Genomic DNA, 20,065 nt, shown 5'->3' with positions numbered 1-20,065 from the left:
AAAGAGAGAACGGATCAAGGTTCCAGAGGAGAACTAAGTGACAAAGAGATAGCCAACCTAACAGACATAGAGTTCAGAAGACTGGTGATAAAAATTCTCATAGGTTTGACAGATATGCTTAAGTATGACAAATGCATAAGGAAAGAAGTGAAGGCTATACTAAATGAAATGAAGAAAAATTCACACAAAACCAATGGTAAAGGGAAGGAAACAGGGGTTCAAATCAATGATTTGGAACATAAGGAAGCAAAAAAACAGTCAACCGGTACAGAATGAGGAAACAAGAATTGAAAAAAATGAGGAGAGGCTTAGGAACCTCTGGGAGAACTTTAAATATACCAACATCCGAATCATAGGGGTGCCAGAAGGAGAAGATAAAGAGCAAGAGACTGAAAACTTATATGAAAAATAATAAAGGAAGATTTCCCAAATTTGGCAAAGGAAAGAGACATACAAGTCCAGGAAGCACAGAGAGTCCCAAACAAGCTAGACCCAAAAAAGACCACACCAAGACACATCATAATTAAAATGCCAAAGGTTAAAGAGAAAGAGAGAATTTTAAAAGCGGCAAGAGAAAAGCAGAGAGTTACCTACAAAGGGGTGCCTATAAGACTCTCAGCTGATTTCTCAAAAGAAACTTTGCAGGCAAGATGGAATTGGCAAGAAGTATTCAATATGATGAAAAGCAAGGACCTACAACCAAGATTACTCTATCCAGCAAAGCTATCATTTAGAATGGAAAGGCAGATAAAGTGCTTTCCAGACAAGGTAAAGCTAAAGAAGTTCATCATCACCAAGCCATTATATAAAATGTCAAAAGGACTTACTTAAGAAAAGAAGGTCAAAATTATGAACATTAAAATGACAACGAACTTACAACTATCAACACCTGAGTCTAAAAATTAAAAACAAAATCCAACTAAGCAAACCATAATAGGAGCAGAATCATAGGTATGGGAATCATTTGGAGGGTTATCAGCTGGGAGGAGAAAGGGGGAGAATGGGGAAATGGTGCAGGGATTCAGAAGCATAATTCATTGGTACAAAATAGACAAGGGGAAGTTAAGAATAATATAGGAAAGGTTGAAACAAAAAAACTTATATGCACGACCCATGGACATGAACTAAGGGGGCAGGGATTGCTGGAGGGATGGGGAATACTTGGGGAGGGGAGCAAAAGGAAAAATAATTGGAACTGCTGTAACAACATAATAAAATATACTTAAAACTTTTTTTAAAAATGTAGTTCTAATCAGATATAATCACTATTCTAAGTGATAGAAATGCTTCAGTTGATAAATCAGACACACACACACACACACAAACCCCTCTCTCCTCTTGGGTTTTACTTCATTCTGGGGACAAACCAGACAAGTAAATTATAGAGGATATTAAAAAGATGCTATAGAAAGGGGAAAATAAGTGAGATAGAGGGAGCTTCAATTTAAATAAAATTGTCTTGGAAACTCAGATCAAGAACATGACATTTGAACAATAATTAGAAGATGAAGTATGGGCCATGTGGACTTTGGGGCAAAGAATTTTCCAGTCAGAGGGAATAAGTAAAAAGACCCTGAGGTGGGAGCAACCTTAGCATGCTGGAGGAACAATACGGAGGCCAATTTGAGTGAAGTGAGTGAGGGTGAAGTAGCATAGTGGGGTTATAAGATATTAATTGGATATAACATGTGGCTTTTCAAGCTAACTTTGTAGATATCTACCCCTCTTCACCACCCACTTTCCTTCTCCTCTCATGTGACCAGGATCCTGGTAGGTTTTATTTACAGCGGAGTCCATCTCATCTCAAGTAGAAACAGATACATAATTCTAGGACTGGATTATTTGTTTTTATTAAAACACATGTATAACTTAGACAAAGACAGACTGGTTAGTTAATCAACCACTCTAATTTCCTACCTTGGGTTCCAGAAGTTACTTAAGGGGACCAATAATAAAATGCAACATTTGACACTTACTATAAACCAGGGACTATATTAGGTGGTTTGCATGTCTTGTCTCTTCTGCTGATTTTAGTTACCCATTGAGGAAGGAACTACCTATACTAACTCTTCCTTTTCTTCTTTCTCTTGTCTTCCCCATTTCCTTCAAACAACCTCACTTTTAGCCATGCTTTAAGAACTCTGCTTACTATTTGCCAATCCATCATATTGTTGCCAAGAACCTCAGCTTTCTGTGGACATCTCAATGGGTAAACCATCACCTCATCATGTTTGCTTCATTTTTACTAAATTTATTTTATTTACTAATTTTTTAATTTTTAAATAAAATTATATATATTTAGGTATACAACATGACAATCTGAAGTACATATACACAAATGAAATGATTACTGTATGTTAGTTAACGTATCCTCTCTCCTTATATAGTTATCATTTGTGTGTATGTGTGTGTGATGACAGCTCCTAAAATCTACTTTCTTAGAGAATTTCCAATATTTAAAGCAGTATTATTAACTATAGTTAATATGCATACATTAGGTCTCTATGCTTGTTAATCCTATGTTACACCAACTTTGTACACTTTGACCAACACCTCCCCATCCCTGGTAACTACCATTCTACTGTGTTTCCATGCATTCGACATATTTTTAGATTCCATATATGAATGAGATCATGCACTTTTTTCTTTCTGTGTCTGGCTTATTTCATTTAGCATAATGTACTCCAGGTTCATCAATATTGTTGCAAATGGTAGAATCTCCTTTTTAAAGAATGAGTAATATTCTAATTACATATATGTTTCTATATAATGTTTCTATATATTATATATCTGTGTGTGTATATATATCTTACTTTGTCCATCAGTGGAAACAGATTGTGTTCATATCTTGGCTATTGTGAATAACGCTGCAATGAACATCAGAACATGGATATCTCTTAGAGATGACTGATATTTCCTTTGTGTATATACCCAGAAGATATATTGCTGAATCTTTAGTAGTTTTATATTTAGTTTTTTGAGAAACCTCAAAAACTGTTTTCTATTATGTTTTTCACACTGTTTTCCATAGTGGCTGCACAAATTTACCTTCCCACCAACACTGTAAAATGATGCTCTTTTCCACATCCCCATCAACACTTGTTATATTCTATATTTTAATAATAGCTACTCCAACAGGTATGAGGCAATATCTCACTGTGGTTTTGATTTGCATTTCCCTGATGATTAGTGATGTCGAGCACCTTTCTATATTCCTGTTGGCTATTTGTATGTCTTCTTTGGAAAAATGTCTGTTCATGTTGTTTGCCCACATTATTTCTTCTTTTGCTATTGAGTTCCATGAGTTTCTTATACCTTTTGGATATTAGTCCATTGTCAGATATATGACTTGCAAATGTTCTCTCCCAATCCATAGGTTGCCTTACTTCTTGTTTATTGTTTTCTTTACTGTGAAGTTTTTTTGTTTTTGTTTTTAGGTTGACATAGTATGCTTTTTTTATTTTTCCTTTTGTTGCCTGAGCCTTTGGTGTCATATCTAAAAAATCATTGCCTAGGCAAATGTCAAGGAACTTTTCCTCCATGCTTTCTTCTAGGAGTTTTATCGTTTCAGGTCTATGTTTAAGTCTTTAATCTATTTTGAGGGGTGTGTGTGTATGTGTGTGTGTGTGTGTATGTGTGTGTAAGGTATAAGATAAGGGTGCAATTTCATTTTTTTTGCATGAGAATATCCAGTTTTCCAAGCACCATTTATTGAAGAAACTATCCTTTCCCATTGTGTACTCTTGGCACCATTGTTGAAAATTAGTTGACAATATATGCTAGGGTTTATTCCTGGCCTCTCTATTCCCTCCATTGGTCTATGTGTCTGTTTTAATAACAGCACCACACTATTTTGATTACTATAGCTTGGTAGTACAGTGAGAACTTAGGAAGTGTGATGCTTCCAACACTGTTCTTCCCAGAGTTCCTGGCCCATGTGCCCTGGAGGTTGGGAAAAAGGGGGCTGATACCTGACTCAGGTTGAAGAAAATATGTTGGGAGACCATTCTTGGCAAACAGTGCTAAATGGGCCTAGTGAAGATGAATATGATCATACTGAGGGAAAGAAGCATATTTCCTAAATAAGTGGCCAAAGCGCCTATTTTCCCAAAGTAAACTAAAGGCCATGCAAAGAATTCTCACTCAGGAAGAATACCCAAGAAAAATAAAGAGGCCCCCAAATGGGATAGGCCTCCAGAAGCTCAGGGGCTGCAGGAACGGAAGAAGCAGACAACTGGAGGAGAGGTCTAACCTACACCTAAGAAATAGCAGCCACAAGCCAATCAGATTTCTGAGAAATGTGCCAAAGTGCCACATGAGGTCAAGATGACAATTTTTATTTTCGCCATCCAGAAAGCACCTAAATTATATTATGGACAGCATGACAAGGAAAGTCTTTCCCCACCTACCTCTCCTTTTTTTCTCTGCTTTTTGATCTCCAAAATAGGTTCAAGCCACTATCTAGGAGTGGAGGAGAGGAAGAAGCCAGGAAATCACGAAGACATCTCCCACATCTCTCCCCAGCCCCCACAGATATAAAGCACACAACCACATGCCCAGGCTTCTGCAGCTGACACAGCCCCGGGGGGTGGGGGTGGGGAGCAAGGAGGGGCAGAAGTTCTGGACCAAATTAGCTTCTGCGAGTTTTGACATTATATTTGAAAAGACTCTTTAATTATTAACAGGGATCTGGTCTTGTTACTGAAAGGGACCAGACAAAATTTATTACGTGAAAATCACCAAGAAGAAAAAAAAAAAAAAAAGAAAGCAAAGCAGTCTGCCTGAAATTTCTTTTAGAGACTAGGAGGAAACTATTTAATATTTAATAGACCTCATTTGGTCAAGAATTGCTGGGAAAAAATTAGTTTTTGCTAACTTGCACAGACCAGTTTATTATTTAACTTTGTAAAGGCAAAGTTATTTATAAATTTAGGCTATTACTGTTTGAGTGATCTGATTAGTCAAACTAAATTATCCAAGACTTTACATTTCTCCTGTGTAAAATTGGACATGAGAATTACCTTCTCAAATAATAATATTTTTACTTGGCCTTCCACTCCATCAACATAGCATCTATTGGCATAATCACACAGTCTCCTCAACGGAGGTGTAATTGTATTCTATCAATTACAGCACCTCCATCAATTACTTCACCTGTAGCACAAAGAGCCTTTAAGGCTATGCTAACATTCACTGGAGAATTGTACTTAAAAAGAGTACAGGCTATCAACTACTACATCCAAACACACCTGAGTCAGCCTCATCAACCACTGACGTCAGGAGGAGGTGGATACTGACCTTCAGACCAGCATGAAGGAGACACATGGTGTGCAATCCTAATCTCTGCCCAAGGAAGGAAGGCCCTGCTTTCATGTTGGAGGCAGATTGTTTGGGGAAACATGTGCTTCTGGATGACTAAAGACCATGTCCATTGCTGGATTACTGGTCTAGGAAGGGGTTTGAAAGAGTCTATGGAGGGAAGACAATAGTAAGGAGGACGGAGCTCATCACACATGTGCTGCATTTGTAAATGCTCAATAATCAGGAAATGAACTGAAAGATAGGTTGTCGGATAAATTTTTCCAGAGGCATCCTACTCCAAGGGGGAAAACTGGATAAACATATATCCAGAGTAAACCAGTTATCAAGAAGGCTACCCCTAGCTATCAGTGGCAGATATGAACAAAACAAACAACAACAAAAAAGAAATCCTTTAACAACCTGTAACATGTGTCCCAGCTGCAATGTGGTGAGAAGGGTGTAATGACCAGTATTCCCTAGAATTCATGGGACAGCACTGGAGTTTTGTATGGATTCTGCACATATCTCTAGGCAATAAGAATTATAATAATGTTGGGAGGAGAAGGAGTAACAAAAAGATGAGGGTCGTTTTCTCTGATTTATTTCCCGCTGAGGAAGTGAGCCTCACTCCCAGAGGCTGCATGTCACAGGAAATGCTGGTCCAGAGAAGAAAAGGACTAAAGGTAAAGGGGCACAGCTGTCACGTCAGCCTTCTCCTAGCAGGTGTACCAGCTTCACACTAGAAGGGATTTAGTCAGTGTCTGCACGTATTTACTGAGCACCCATCAGGTGCTCTCTGAGGCAATAGGACTCAGTCTCTGAAGTCTGACTGTCTGGGTTCCATCCTGGCTCTTCCACTTTCTATATGACTTTGGGTAAGTTGTTTAACCTCTGTGCCTCAGTATCTTCATCTGTAAAATGGGGATAATAATAGTACCTATAGTGTTGTTGGGAAGAATTAAATGAGGTAACATATTAGAGACACTCAAATATGAACAAATACTGTTCATATTATTGCTTGGTACTATTAATAAAATCATGGAAGTTGGTAAAACACTTTAGGTAATTACTAGGAAAAAAAACTGGAAGGCCTTTGTATGATAGTCTTCTAAAAACCTTTTATTTGTCCCCCACATTTAGGCAGACAACTCCGCTGAGTCTCCTGTTACAGTACACTCCATTTCTCTATATCCTCATCTTAATTCAGACCATCACCACTTTAAATCACTTAAAATCTACATCATCTGATCTTCTTGCTCCGTGTTTTGCTGCTACGACTCACCTTACACATAGCTTCTATTTTACTCACATGATTTACATACTCAAAAAGCCCCAGTGGCTGTTTGGTGGTGGTCAGATCACAGCCCAAGTCTATAGTTCACTAACTTAAGTTCACCCTCACCTAGCTCCACCTCACCCCAGTGACCTTACAGCCACGTCCCTGACAAGCTCTGCCAGCACTCATCCTGCTGATCTTCTTATGTCCTGCATTCATTTTATTTTGTTTTTGACCAAAACTATTGTCTGAATATTTGTCTCTCATCTTTCTTCCATTTGGAGCTGTATTTAATTCCAGATGCCCCTGTGCAGACTTCCATGACTCCATTCCCCTCACCATCAGCATTCACTGATTTTTCTTACTTTTTGGTGCCTGGAGATACATGTAACAATGGTGGAAACTATCAGACAGCCAAGGAGGCATCTGGACACTTTAAGGCAGACATGACATGACCAGGGAAGGTGTCAGAAGTTGCTGTCACAAAAACATCACCAGAGTTTTCTCACTGCCTGAAGACTCCCTCTGAGAACCCCCTCTTAGCTTTAGAACCCAATATTTATACCTACAAGTGATCTTGTCTGCTTCCCCTATTATTTGTATTTGACCAATCTTATCCAATGACATAGTTTCCAGTTTAATCCCCCACCCCTTTCTGACATGCTTGCTCATAAATTAGTAGTTTTGTTGCATTCCCTGGGCAACTGTTTCTTTTAGTCTGTACCCTTCAGTGTCTGAGCCCCTACTCACCAAGGATCAGGTGTGTTCACCTGGGGAGCCTGCCAATGGTTACTCAAGGTGTCCAGGAAATATTCAAACTGTGGGGGAAAGTTAAGTTTTTAAGGAGGCCTTAATATTAAAATCACTGTCATCAGGTCCAAGGGTTGTGCAGAGCCATAAAGACAGGAGGGTCTGTGGCCTGGTAGACAGTAAAATGGGAGGCTAGGCAAGTGGATCCTGCTAGAACATAAGCTCTGTGTGCATGAGCCCTGCCTGTCTGGTTTATCACCATATCCCAGCACCTCAAACATTCCCGGCATGATGTTGTTGAATAAATAACTTGTAGAAGGCATAGGGAGCTCCTCTGGGCAGGAGAAACCCCCGGGTTATGCCAGTCCTGTCCCCCTCTGGATCGGTCAGGTGTCTCTGATTGTTCCATGTGGGCTTTTTCTATGTGGGTTCACCACTTAGCTTGTCAGCCTCATGTCTTTTCCAAGGACAGAAAATGAAGCTGGGACTCAGCAAACACCAATTAGTTCAGGTTGAATTGAACTGGGTTTCCCTGGGTAACTTAAGGAGTTTGTTATGAGTTACAAAATCTCCTCTAGTTAAAGAATATTGTTTCCATTTTTGTCAATATTTATTTTAAAAAAATCCTTTTACTGAGGAAAAAATACGAATTGGATGTTTGCAGCAAAATATGCAGCTTAATAAATATGACTGAATTATGTAGTTCATTACATCTTAGAATTTGAAGTAAAGCCATCAACTTTTGAAGCTGGCTTCCATGACATGTTCCATCTTGCTTGCTTCCTTTCTTAAAAGAACACACAAGGGGAAATCCTACCAGCATCTGAGGTAGCCAGTCATCATCATGCTCCAGCTTGCCAAGACAAAATTTGGACTTTTCAGTTGTAATTCAGTGATTATTCTAAGAATATAATTTTTACTTAGATATACTCAGCCATTGATTGAACACTTTTTTTTTTTACATAAAAATCAGACTGAGAATTGTTCCAAACATAATTTATTGTTATTATCTTGACAGAGGTTGAAATTTTGTAAGGCAAAAAATAGCTACTCTTAAATCAGAGCCTGATTTAAAACAGGGTTTCTCAATCTCAGCACTATTGACTTTTTGGACCAGGTAATTCTTTGCTGTAGAGGCTGTCCTGTCCTATGTTGCATAATATTTAGCATATTAGAAGTTAGTAGCACCCTCCCAACTTCCCATTGTGGCAATCAAAATGTCCCCATAGCCTTGACGGAGTGGTTCAGTTGGTCGGAGCATCATTTCATACACCAAAAGGTTGTGAATTTGATTCCTGGTCAGGGCACATACCTAGACTGCCTGTGGGTTCGATCCCCAGTCAGGGTACATGAGGGAGGCAACCAATTGATCTTTCTCTTACTGATATTTCTTTCTTTCTCTCTCTCTCTCTCCCCACCCCTTCTCTCCCCCTTCCTCTCTGTCTAAAATCAATAAACATATCCTTGTGTGAGATTTTAAAAATATGTCGCCTACACTACCAAATGTCTCTCGGAAGTTGGGGGGTAAAATGACCTCAGTGAGAACCACTGATCTAAAACAGTCCTGAGGTCCAACCTGATGGGTGGGACCTTATCTTAAGGAGGTCTTTTGATTCTTCAGAAATTTCCCAACTCCATTACCATAGTATGACAGCAGGTCAGGTAGTATTTTTCTGTTTTCTAACAAATATATTTATTTGTGTTCTCTTTCCTACCCTAATATTAGAGCTCTAATAAATTATAGAGTCCTTAAGGGTAATACTGTCCTTTTTCTTTCCTTGAATTTCTTCACAGAAATAAGAATGGTGCTTGATCTGATGAAAATATGTTGCTCTATGCCAATAACCCCACAGAAAACTAAGTTAGAAGAAATTAATTTCTGCTTTTAATTGGAAGAATGTAAGTGTCATAGTGATATAATTTTTTTTCTGTTTTGTTCACCGTTGTATTTCCAGAACCTAGGAGAGTATCTGGTACATACTAAGTGCCCAATAAATAAGCAATAAATTAATTATATAATTTCCTTTTTAAAAAATGTTTAATGGGGTCCCTGACCCATTTTTTAAGGGAAAACATTTTAAATCCTTAGGCTGAGGCTTAAAGTTCTCTTTATTTTGCATTTTCCAATGTTCATCTCTGCTTCCTTGCTACACAGTGCCACTCCTCTGACCCATGCTTAGCCCGTAATATTTTATCAAATTCTCATAAACATCTTTGCCAATGAAAAACTGCTCAGTTTATTCTCTTTGTTTAGAATGTTTATTGAGCTTTCAACTGAGTCAAATAAATATAACACACACTTCAAGAATCAGTTTACTTAATCTTTTCTAGGTAACATTTGAGTCCATAAACTCATAGAGACTCTTTTTTGCTCAAAGCCTAAGACTCGTTGGTCTGTACCTCTCCTTGTGCATTTAGGAAATGTTTTTGAGAGAGGAAGGGAGAAAGAGAGGGAGAGGGAGAGAGAAAGAGAGAGAGACAGACAGAGAGAGAGAGAGACAGAGAGAGAGAGAGAGAGAGAGAGAGAGAGAGAGAGAGAGAGAGCTGAGAGAGAACTGAGAGAGAACTATCAATCAGTTGCCCTATATATGTGTCCCAACCAGGGATCAAACCCTGATTGGGAATTGAACCCCCAACTTTTTGGTGTAGAAGACAATCAGCTGAGCCACATCAGCAAGGGCTCCCTTTGCATTTTAATTCTATGAGATTCAACACCTTTCACCTTATGATTTTGAATTATCATTTTCATGTGTGCATGTCATCTCTCTTCAAGTACTCTGCAACCTTTGTGAAGGCAGGAACAAATTATCATTACACCATAGAGTATGTTAAATGATATCTATACAGTGAAGGAACATTATTCTCATTAATTCTTCTATTCACTCATTTATTCAACTAATATTTTTTACTGGCCTATTCCGTGCTAGGCATGTGCTCGGATGCAAAACAAATATGTGCTCTCTTTTTATGAAGTGTTTAGATCAGTCAGGGAAAACATGGTATCTAATGTGGTGAGAACTAGATTTAGCATCAGAAGACTTTGGTGTGAATACTAACTTGGCCACTTACTAGGCATGTGAACATTTACGCTCTCAGCATCTCAGTGTTTCCATCTGGAAAATGGGAATGATAATGCTTGTTCTGTTTACCTGTCATAATAAAGAAGGTCAAACCACATTGCATTTTATGTGCCAATATTTTCTAAGTGACTGAATGTGATGGTTTTAATTTGTTCACAAATTCTTTGATTGCTCCCCTTCAAGAAGTGGAGTCTAATTCTCGTCTTGTTAAGTATGAGCTGGACTTAGTGATTTGCTTCGAACAACAGACAGAATAAAGCAAAAGTAATGGTTTGCAGTTTTGGAGCCTGTATCATAAAAGGCAATGTAGCTTTTATCTCTGTCACCCTAATTCTTGAATTACTTTGACTAGGGGAAGCCAGCTGCCATGATGTGAGCAGCCCCATGGAAAGGCCCATGTGGTGAGGAACTAGGGCCTCCTGCCAACATGCTCCAGCTTAAAGGCAGAACCCTCAGACCCTATCAAGCCTTCACAATGGAAGCTCCAGCTAACAGCTTGACTACAACCTCATTAGGGAACCTGAGCCATACCATCCAGCTTAGCTGCCCTTAGATTTCTGACCCTTAGAAGCTATTTGAGACAATATATATTTTATAAGTTGCTAAGTTTTGGGGTGATTTGTTATGAAGTAATAGATAAATAATCCATAGAGTATTACAGACATTTAAGGTTTTATTTTGAATATGCTAATATTTGTTAAATGAAGATTATTATAATCTACTATAGTTTATTGCTGAATGATGAATTAGAAGTGAAAGAAAAAAAAGCTAAAAGAAGAAAATGACAAAATCTTAAGAACTAGGAAAAATCAGGTGAATGTAAAATTTCCAATGGGAGATTTAGAGGCATTTCTCACTCTGCCACACTTTATTTCTGAGAGCTATCAACCTGTGAGAGTGACTGCAGGCTATATACCAGACACAGGTAAAGGAATTGTTCATCCCTAATGACCGCTTTTGTTTTATCCCATTTGTTCTCATTTTGACCTAAAATTAATAGTTTTAATTCAATAAGAATGAAAACTTTACTTCTACTCTGCAAAGAATATACTTTTTGTGAGTATGTATTAGAGAAAGTCACCATGGCTCTTTGTTAGACACAAAGGCCGTGAACATGAAAATTAATGACTTGTTTGCATCAATGCCAACTTCTGAAAGTCAATGTTATCCCTTTGCCATAGAAACACTGATCCAGCCTGACCTTCATTATTAATACTGCCATTGGGAGGCTGAATTCATATTCCTCACAAGTCAACTTGCTCAAAATTAATGTGAAGCAGAAAAAACTTAAATTTAAAACTATCTACCTACCTCTGGTCCAGAGGATCTCCATTTACAACCAACTCCTTAAACACCCCACTGAGAACACAGCTGTGGAGGAAGACTGTCAATTTATTAACCTCTTAATAATAAATACACAATTTAATTTCTCACTGAATATTTATTGACCCTAATTTTGCCAGAACTTCAAGTGAGGACTTTGGAAGTTGTGCTAACTCTTGGAAACCATGAGAATAGTGCTTAATATGTTCATTTAAAATGTCAGAAGTTAGAAGAGGTTATGAATGATACAACATTTTTGAATTTTTTTCTTTATCAATATGATTCATTAAAGGATTAATAACTCATGGAAATTAAAACAGTATGAAAACATTCTTACTTGTAGGAGATATGCTGTTGGCTGGAGAAGATTGGGTGTCAAGGGTAGAGTCTGTAACACTGAGCACAGGATCTGTTGGAGGGTTTACTGAGCCTGAAAGGATGAAGCAGACATTTATAATGAATATAAGTATTGTAATAGAAAGATAAAGTATTGACTTAATCTCCCCCCAAAAGCTTTGCTTTTCTCATTTAACATATCATTATTGAGGGCCTTTTAATAGGCAAGGCAGTGGGATGTCATGGTGAATGACAAAGACATGGGCCATCTTTACAGAGCCTACAGCCTAGATAATAGGTGGGCAGCCAGCACTGTGTTGAGTGCAGTGATAGTGAAAGTACAGGGGGCCATGGAAATGCGAAGGAGGACCACCAGTCAAGATTGGGAGGTCAAGAAAAGCTCTCTGGAGAAAGTAACATTTAACCAAGACTTGATACAACAAATATATCACCTAATATTTTGAAGTATTTAAAAAGTAATCACAAAGTTTACAGATCTATAACCCCACAAAAATTGTTTTATTAGCAAGAGTAGAAACAATGATACATCTATGAGACTGGATGTAACACCAATGAACCTAAAATTGATGGTATTATTATACTCTTTCTAAAATGTCTATTTTTGTCATAAAATTTTTAGTTGGCTATACTTTTCTCTATGTGTATGGAAGGGAGGTTAGGAATGAAAGAGAGGCTGAAATATGTTACTCGACTTATTATATATCCATGTAAATTATTTTAAACCTCCACTATTTTACTGTAAAATATTCCTATTAGCAATATAAAGCAATCTATAAATACCAAAAGGATCCACTGATTTTAGGAACACGTGGGTTAAATATGGGTAAATGATATTGAGGCTAGGGGATTTTGTGATTTTCTAGATAAAATGGCATTGGGTATAGTGTCACATATCTGATGTCAGTTACTTATACTATTGGTCCTATTCTGTAATTTACTTTAAGGGAAAATGGTATATTATTTAGTTATGTCACTTGATATCAGATAGCATGTTGGAAGGAATTTCTTGTAACCTAGATTCATCCATATTTTATTCTCATTGTTGGTAATGTTGTCCTTGCTGTTGGCTGTAGATGACACTAACAGCTGGCTCTGACTTGCTATCATACAAATGATTTCTTGTTATTAATCTCTGAGAAGGTGAGGAGGGTAGTTATATGGAGAGCATGTGAATAGGCTGGCAGAATAACCATCTTCTTTCTCCCACGCCATCCAAACAGGATGGACCTCTTTGCATGATGTACACATTTGATCATTATTTGGCCCCCTGGTACATCCCCAAATTCATTTCCTGTTGCTGCCTATCATCTTTTACATCTCTCTCAAATCAAATCGTCCATCCAACAGCTGATAGTTCCACCCAGTTTCCCAAACACAATATGCTCTCCATGACTTCTTGATCTTTGTGCACGCTGTTTCTAACACTTTCCCTCCCCAGACCTCTGGATGCCCTTCCTCAAACTTAAAGAAACCTAGGATCTTTCTGATGTGTTCAGACTTTACCCTAGCAAAGGCCTTTTTATTCATTGGTTATGCCCAGAAGAAGGAATTATTTCATGCATTTTGTATTTTTGTATTTTATGCAAATGGATAATGATCAGGAGCCTACAAATTCCTGTTTAACACTGGAAGAAAGAAGACCAGTTTTAAGTACAGAACTGACTACTGGTGCATCATAAGCATCATCTTCCAAAGGAATAACCTTAATCAGTTGGAGCATGGACATGGAAAAATAATGCACAGGTGTTTTTCTCTGTAAATTGTTTAGAATAGAGATTGGCAAACTATGACCTACAGGTCAAATCCCACTCATTGCCTATGTTCATAAATAAAGTTTTATTGGAACATAGTCATGCCCATTTCTTTATCCATTGTATATATATATGAAAATGTGTTGCTTCTGAGTGCTAAAGCAGAGAAATTCTGGGAATATCACAGAGCAGAAAAAAGATTTAGTGAGAGGAGAACAGTTTTTGCTGCCTTTTGTTCCCAGAGAAGAGTAATAATGTTGAAAGACTGCACGGTAACAGCACTCTGAGACGTTCCCTTCCCCACCTATCCCCAGTCTCTCAGGAACTCTTTGCCCTCTGACAAAAATGATACAGAGCTTTAACATGAAACTTAAGGCCAAAACATATTCTTCTGGTTTCAGATTGTCCTGTAAAGTAGAAACTCCACTTTGGTCAAAACAAAACTCAGAGGAGAAAATTATTTTCCAAAACTCAAATGCAAAGTTTAACAAAAACATGCGAGCCAGTTTTCAGACCATTACATTGACTACCTGTTGTCAGGGGCTGAGCTGCTGGCCTCCAGCAGCTCCATTAGTTCCTGAGTGTGTCTGCTCTGCAGCAGGCCTGTGAGGCCCACAGGACCAGTAGTGGGAAGCAGTGACCACATGTCTGTCCCACAAGGGAGCGGGGTCAATTTTAGGGCTTCCCCAGAGCTTGAATCAGCCCTTAGCTGCTCCACCTAGAAATTAACTCCAGGACACGCTAGGCTCTTGCTTCAAAATGTGGCTCATGGCTTTTCTTAGGAACTTAATAGAAAAGCAGACTCTCAGGTCCTCTTCCACCCCCCTTGACTTCCTGAATCAGAACCTGCATTTTAACAAGGTCCTTGGGTAATTTGTATTTGTATTAAAGTCCTTCATTAATGCACTCAGGATCCCCAGGATCAGTCATAGGTATGAGGGACATCACAAGCCAAGTATTTGTTTAGTATACCTCACTTCATTATTCAATCTTTTTGCCCCATTATTGATATATCCCTTTCTAATTTTCTCTCCACATTCCAAAAGACATGTGCAAACTCACACACAAACTCACACAACTTGTTTACCCTTAACTCTCTTTTTATTTGAAGGTCTTGACCTTAACAGTGACAATTGAAAATTCATTTAATAAACAAATTTCTGTCAAAGCTGATGACAGCCAGGATATTACCCACCCCAGGGGGTATTCATACTCAACTTTTAGATTAAAACTAAACAAAACTAAACAAAACAAACATCCCCTACACGTCAACAAAACAAAACACTTTATGTCAAAAAACTAACTCTGCAGTAGTACAATTTTAGACATTCTGATAAGCTAGGGAAGCAGGATAGGATATTTTTTAAAAATTAACTGTTGAATTACAGGAATATGCAAGCCCTGATACCCGAATAGCTGTCTGATGAGCTACCAATCAACCCCTTCCTGACTTCTTTCCATATCTGAGTTTTCTAGATTAAGGATCATTGAGCATTTAAACTTCCTGGGAGACTGCAGGCAAGTGGGGAAGGGAGAAGCTTCTGACATTATTCTTCTTTGAGGACAAAAGGCAGCAAAAAATGCTCTACACTCCCTAAATATATTTTCTGCTCTGTAATATTTCCAGAATTTCTCTGCTTGAGCACTCAGAAACAACAGATTTTTTTCTATATTTTCATCTTAATATCTGTCAACAATAATAGCTTGATAAGGCAATGAGTCTTGGGCAGGTCATCAGAAGTTTACTCCAGTGTTCATCCAGTGGTAGTAACACAGGCAGAGGACACACGTCTGAAAGTGTTTAATTACTATAACAAACAGGGTAATACGATACAGTGATGACATTATGGAGTCTCAACTGCTTCTTCTACATCATTCACAAAGATATGTGTCAGACTATGACCAGAATATAAGCTATAATTTTGGAAAGCTGGACTCTTCAAGATTTATTGTCTTCCATATTTTATCATAAAGGATAAAAACTCATTATAAAAATTTAAAAATAACCATCTGCTCAGCTCCTAAAATTATACTAGATCCAGGGCTATCCTGTAATATTGAAATTATTGTGTGCTTTGGATATGAGAATCAGTGCTTTTCCTTATTACCCTGAAAATATTTATTATTTTATAATCTTAAAACTAAACATAGTTTAAGAGAAGGAGAAGACAAGCCACAGATTAGGAGGAAAATATTTGCTTAAGACACATCTGAAAAAGGACTGGTATCCAAAACATACAAAGAACCTTTAAAACTCAATAAGAAAAACTATCTGATTGAAAAGTGGGTCAAAAACTTTAAGAGACACTGCACCAAAGAAGATATACAGATGTTAAAGAAGCATATGAAAAGATGCTTTACATCACATATCACCAGAGAAATGCAAATTAAAACAACAAGGAGATACCACAACACACCTGTCAGAACAACCAGAGCACTGATAGCACCAAATGCAGGTGAAGAGGTGGAGCACCAGGAACGTATTCATTGCTGGTGGGACTGCAAAATGACACAGCTAACTTTGGAAGACAGTTTGGTGGTTTCTTACAAAACTAAACGTATACCATATAATCCAGCAACTGTGCTCTTTGGCATGTACTAAAGTAGTCTAAAACTCATGCCCACATAAAAATCTACACATTATGTTTACAGCAGCTCTATGTATAAACTCAGATGGAACCAAGATGTCCTTCAGTAGGTGAATGTGGTACATGGGTACAATGGAATAATATTCAGTGCTAAAAACAAAAATTAAGCTATCAACCACGAAAAGACATGGAAGAACTCTAAATGCATATTACTAAAATGAGAGAAGCTAATCTAAAAAGGCTACATAAATACTGTATGATTCCAATATAACATTCTGAAAAGGGAAATCTATTGAAATTGTAAAAATAAACAAACAAACCAACCAACCAGTGTTTGCCAGGGTTTGAGTATAGGAGAAAAGGGATATGAATAGGCAGAGCACAGAGGAATTTTAGGGCAGTGAAACAATTCTGTATGATACTGTAATGATGGATACATTTGTCCAAATCCATCAAATGTACAACACCAAGAATGAACTCTACGGTAAGCTATGGACTTTGGTTAATTATGATGTGTCAATGTAGGTTTCTCAATAGTAACAAATGCACTATTCTGGTGTGTGATATTGATAATGAGGGAGAATATGCATGTATATCTGTGTAGGGGGGAAGGTATGAGGGAAATCTTTGCACCTTTCTTTTAATTTTGCTGTAAACCTAAAATTGCTCTAAAAAAAATAAAGTCTTTAAACAAAAACACAAGCACAGTTTTATTGTTTACATGGTATTAAAGATATTTTATTGTTATTCTACTACAGTTGTCCTAATTTTCCCTGTTGCTCTCTGTTGCCCAACCCACCCTGCTTCTCACTCCCATAGTCAATCCCCACCCTGTTGTCCACGTCCTTGGGTCCTTATACCTGTTCCTTGACTAGACTCTTCCCCTTCTTTCCCACCTTATCTTCCTCCCCCCTCCCCTCTGGTCACTGTCAGTCTGTTCCTTATTTCCATGTCTATGGTTCTATTTTGCTCACTTGTTTGTTTTGTTCAGTAGGTTCTTCTTATAGGTGGGATCATATAGTATTTATCTTTCACCACCTGACTTATTTCACTTAGCATAATACTTTCCAGTTCCATCCATGTTGTCGCAAAGGTAGGAGTTGATTCTTTCTTCCTGCTGTGTTCCATTGTGTAAATGTACCTCAGTTTTTTGATCCACTTGTTTACTGATGGGCACTTATGCTGTTTCCAGCACTTAGCTATTGTAAACAGTGCTGCTATGAACGTACAGGTGCATAGGTTATTTTGAACTCGTGTTTCAGGTTTCTTTGGGTATAATCCCAGCAGTGGAATTGCTGGATCAAAAGGCAGTTCCATTTTTAGTTTTTTTTGATGAAATTCCATACTGTTTTCCACAGTGGCTCCACCAGTCTGCATTCCCACCAACAGTGCACTAGGGTTCCCTTTTCTCCACATCCTCACCAGCACTTGTTGTTTGTTGATATGTTAATGACTGGTATGAGGTGGTATCTCATTGTGGTTTTAATTTGCATCTCTCTGATAACTAGTGATGTTGAACATCCTTTCATACGCTTATGAGCCCTCTGTATGTCCTCCTTGGAGGAGTGCCTGTTTAGATCCTTTGCCCATTTTTAATTGGATTGTTTGTCATCTTGGTGTTGAGTTGTATGAGTTCTTTATATATTTTGAAGATCAAATCCTTTTCCAGGGTATCATTGGCAAAAATCTTTTCTCATATGGTTGGTTCCCTTTTCATTTTGATGACATTTTCCTTAGCTGTGCAGAAGCTTTTTAATTTGATGTAGTTCCATTGGTTTATTCTTTTCTTTATTTCCCTTGCCCTAGAGGATATATTGCTGAAAATATTACTGCATGGGATATCTGAAATCTTACTGCTTATGTTTTCCTCTAGGACTTTTATGGTGTCACAGCTTATGTCTAAGTATTTTAACCACTTTGAGTTTATTCTGGTGTATGGTGAAAGTTGCTGGTCTAGTTTCATTTTTTTGCATGTACCATTGTAGTTCTCCCAGCACCATTCATTGAAGAGGCTCTTTTTACTACATTTTATGCTACTACACCCTTTGTCAAATATTAATTGATGACAGAGACATGGTTTATTTCTGGGTTCTCTATTCTCTTCCATTGATCTATGTGTCTGATGTTATGCCAGTACCAGATGGCTTTGATTACAGTGGCCTTGTAGCACAGTTTGATATCAGGTATTGTGGTCCCTCCTACTTTGTTTTTCTTTCCCAAGATCGCTGAGACTATTTGGGGTCATTTTTGGTTCTATATAAATTTTTGAGATATTTTTTCTAGATCTGTGAAATACATCATTGCTATTGTAATAGGGATTGCATTGAATCTGCAGATTACTTTGGGTAGTATGGACATTTTAATGATGTTTATTCTTCCAATGCATGAATATGGTACATGCTTTCATTTATTTGTATCTTCCTTAATTTCTTCACTGTTCTATAGTTTTTCAAGTATAGGTCTTTTATTTCCTTGGTTAAGTTTATTCCTAGGTGTTTTATTTTTCTTGTTGTTGTAGTAATTGGGATTTCCCCCCCTAGTTTCTGTTTCTGATACTTCATTGTTGGTGTACAAAAATACCTTCAGTTTCTGAATGCTGACTTTATGCCCTGCTATTTTGCCAACTTCATTTATTAGGTCCAGTAGTTTTTTGGTAGAGCATATAGGGTTTTCTATATATACTATCATGTCATCTTTAAATAATGACAGTTTTACTTCCTCCTTTCCAATTTGGATGACTTTTTTTTTCCTTGTCTGATATCCGTGACTAGAACTTCCAATACTATGTTGAATAAAAGTGGTGAGAGTGGACACCCTTGTCTTGTTCCTGATCATAGGGGGAAAGCTTTTAGATTTTGCCCATTTTGATGTTGGCAGTAGTTTTCTCATATATGGCCTTTATTATGATATATTGAGGTATGCTCCCTCTACTCACACTTTGCTGAGAGTTATCATGAATCGGTGTTCCACTTTATGAAATGCTTTTTGAGCATCTATTGATATGATCATGTGATTTTTATCTTTCATTTTGTTTATGTGGTGTATTATATTTATTGATTTGTGAATATTATACCATGCTTGAATCCCTGAGATGAATCTTACTTGATCATGATTTATGATTTCTTTAATGTATTGCTGGATCTGGTTTGCCAATATTTTGTTGAGGAATTTGGCCCCTGTGTTCATCTGTGATAATTGACTGTACTTTTCTTTCTTTGTTGTATCTTTAATTGGTTTTGGAATTAGGACGCTACTGGCCTCATAGAAAGAAGTTGGGAGCCTTTGCTTTTCATTAATTTTTTTGGAATAGTTTGAGAAGGATAACAGTCAGTTCTTTAAATGTTTGGAAAAATTCACCTGTGAAGCAGTCCCAGGCTTTTGCAGGCTGGGAGTTTTTTTGATTATTGCTTCAATTTAACTAGTTGTTATCAGTCTATTCAGGTTTTCTGCTTCTACTTGCTTAATTTTTGGAAGATTATGTTTCTAGAAATTTGTCCATTTGGCTCAGGTTGTCATATTTCTTGGCATACAGTTGTTTGCAGTAATTTCTTACAATCCTCTGTGTTTCTGTGGTATTGGTTATGATTTCTCCTTTTTAGTTTCTGATTTTATTTATTTGAGTCCTTTTTCTTTTTATTT

The 20,065-nt window shown here is 37.5% G+C and overlaps 1 protein-coding gene across 2 annotated transcripts in view; it reads right to left on the bottom strand.

The window, feature by feature from the left end:
- The window catches only part of CD96 (CD96 molecule), a 94,929-nt gene that overhangs the window by 25,241 nt on the left and 49,623 nt on the right, over nt 1-20,065 (bottom strand). For both annotated transcript variants that reach the window (XM_090262383.1, XM_090262453.1), the window contains exon 8: nt 12,068-12,160. In XM_090262383.1, the coding sequence (XP_090118509.1) occupies nt 12,068-12,160 (93 nt within the window). The remainder of the gene's footprint in view (nt 1-12,067; nt 12,161-20,065) is intronic.

This window comes from Furipterus horrens, unplaced genomic scaffold (genome assembly GCF_987537825.1).
Source record: "Furipterus horrens unplaced genomic scaffold, mFurHor1.1.pri manual_scaffold_1, whole genome shotgun sequence".
NCBI classification, from domain to species: Eukaryota; Metazoa; Chordata; class Mammalia; order Chiroptera; family Furipteridae; genus Furipterus; species Furipterus horrens.
Note: the sequence above shows the minus strand (reverse complement) of the source record. Positions and strands in the feature narration are given on the sequence as shown.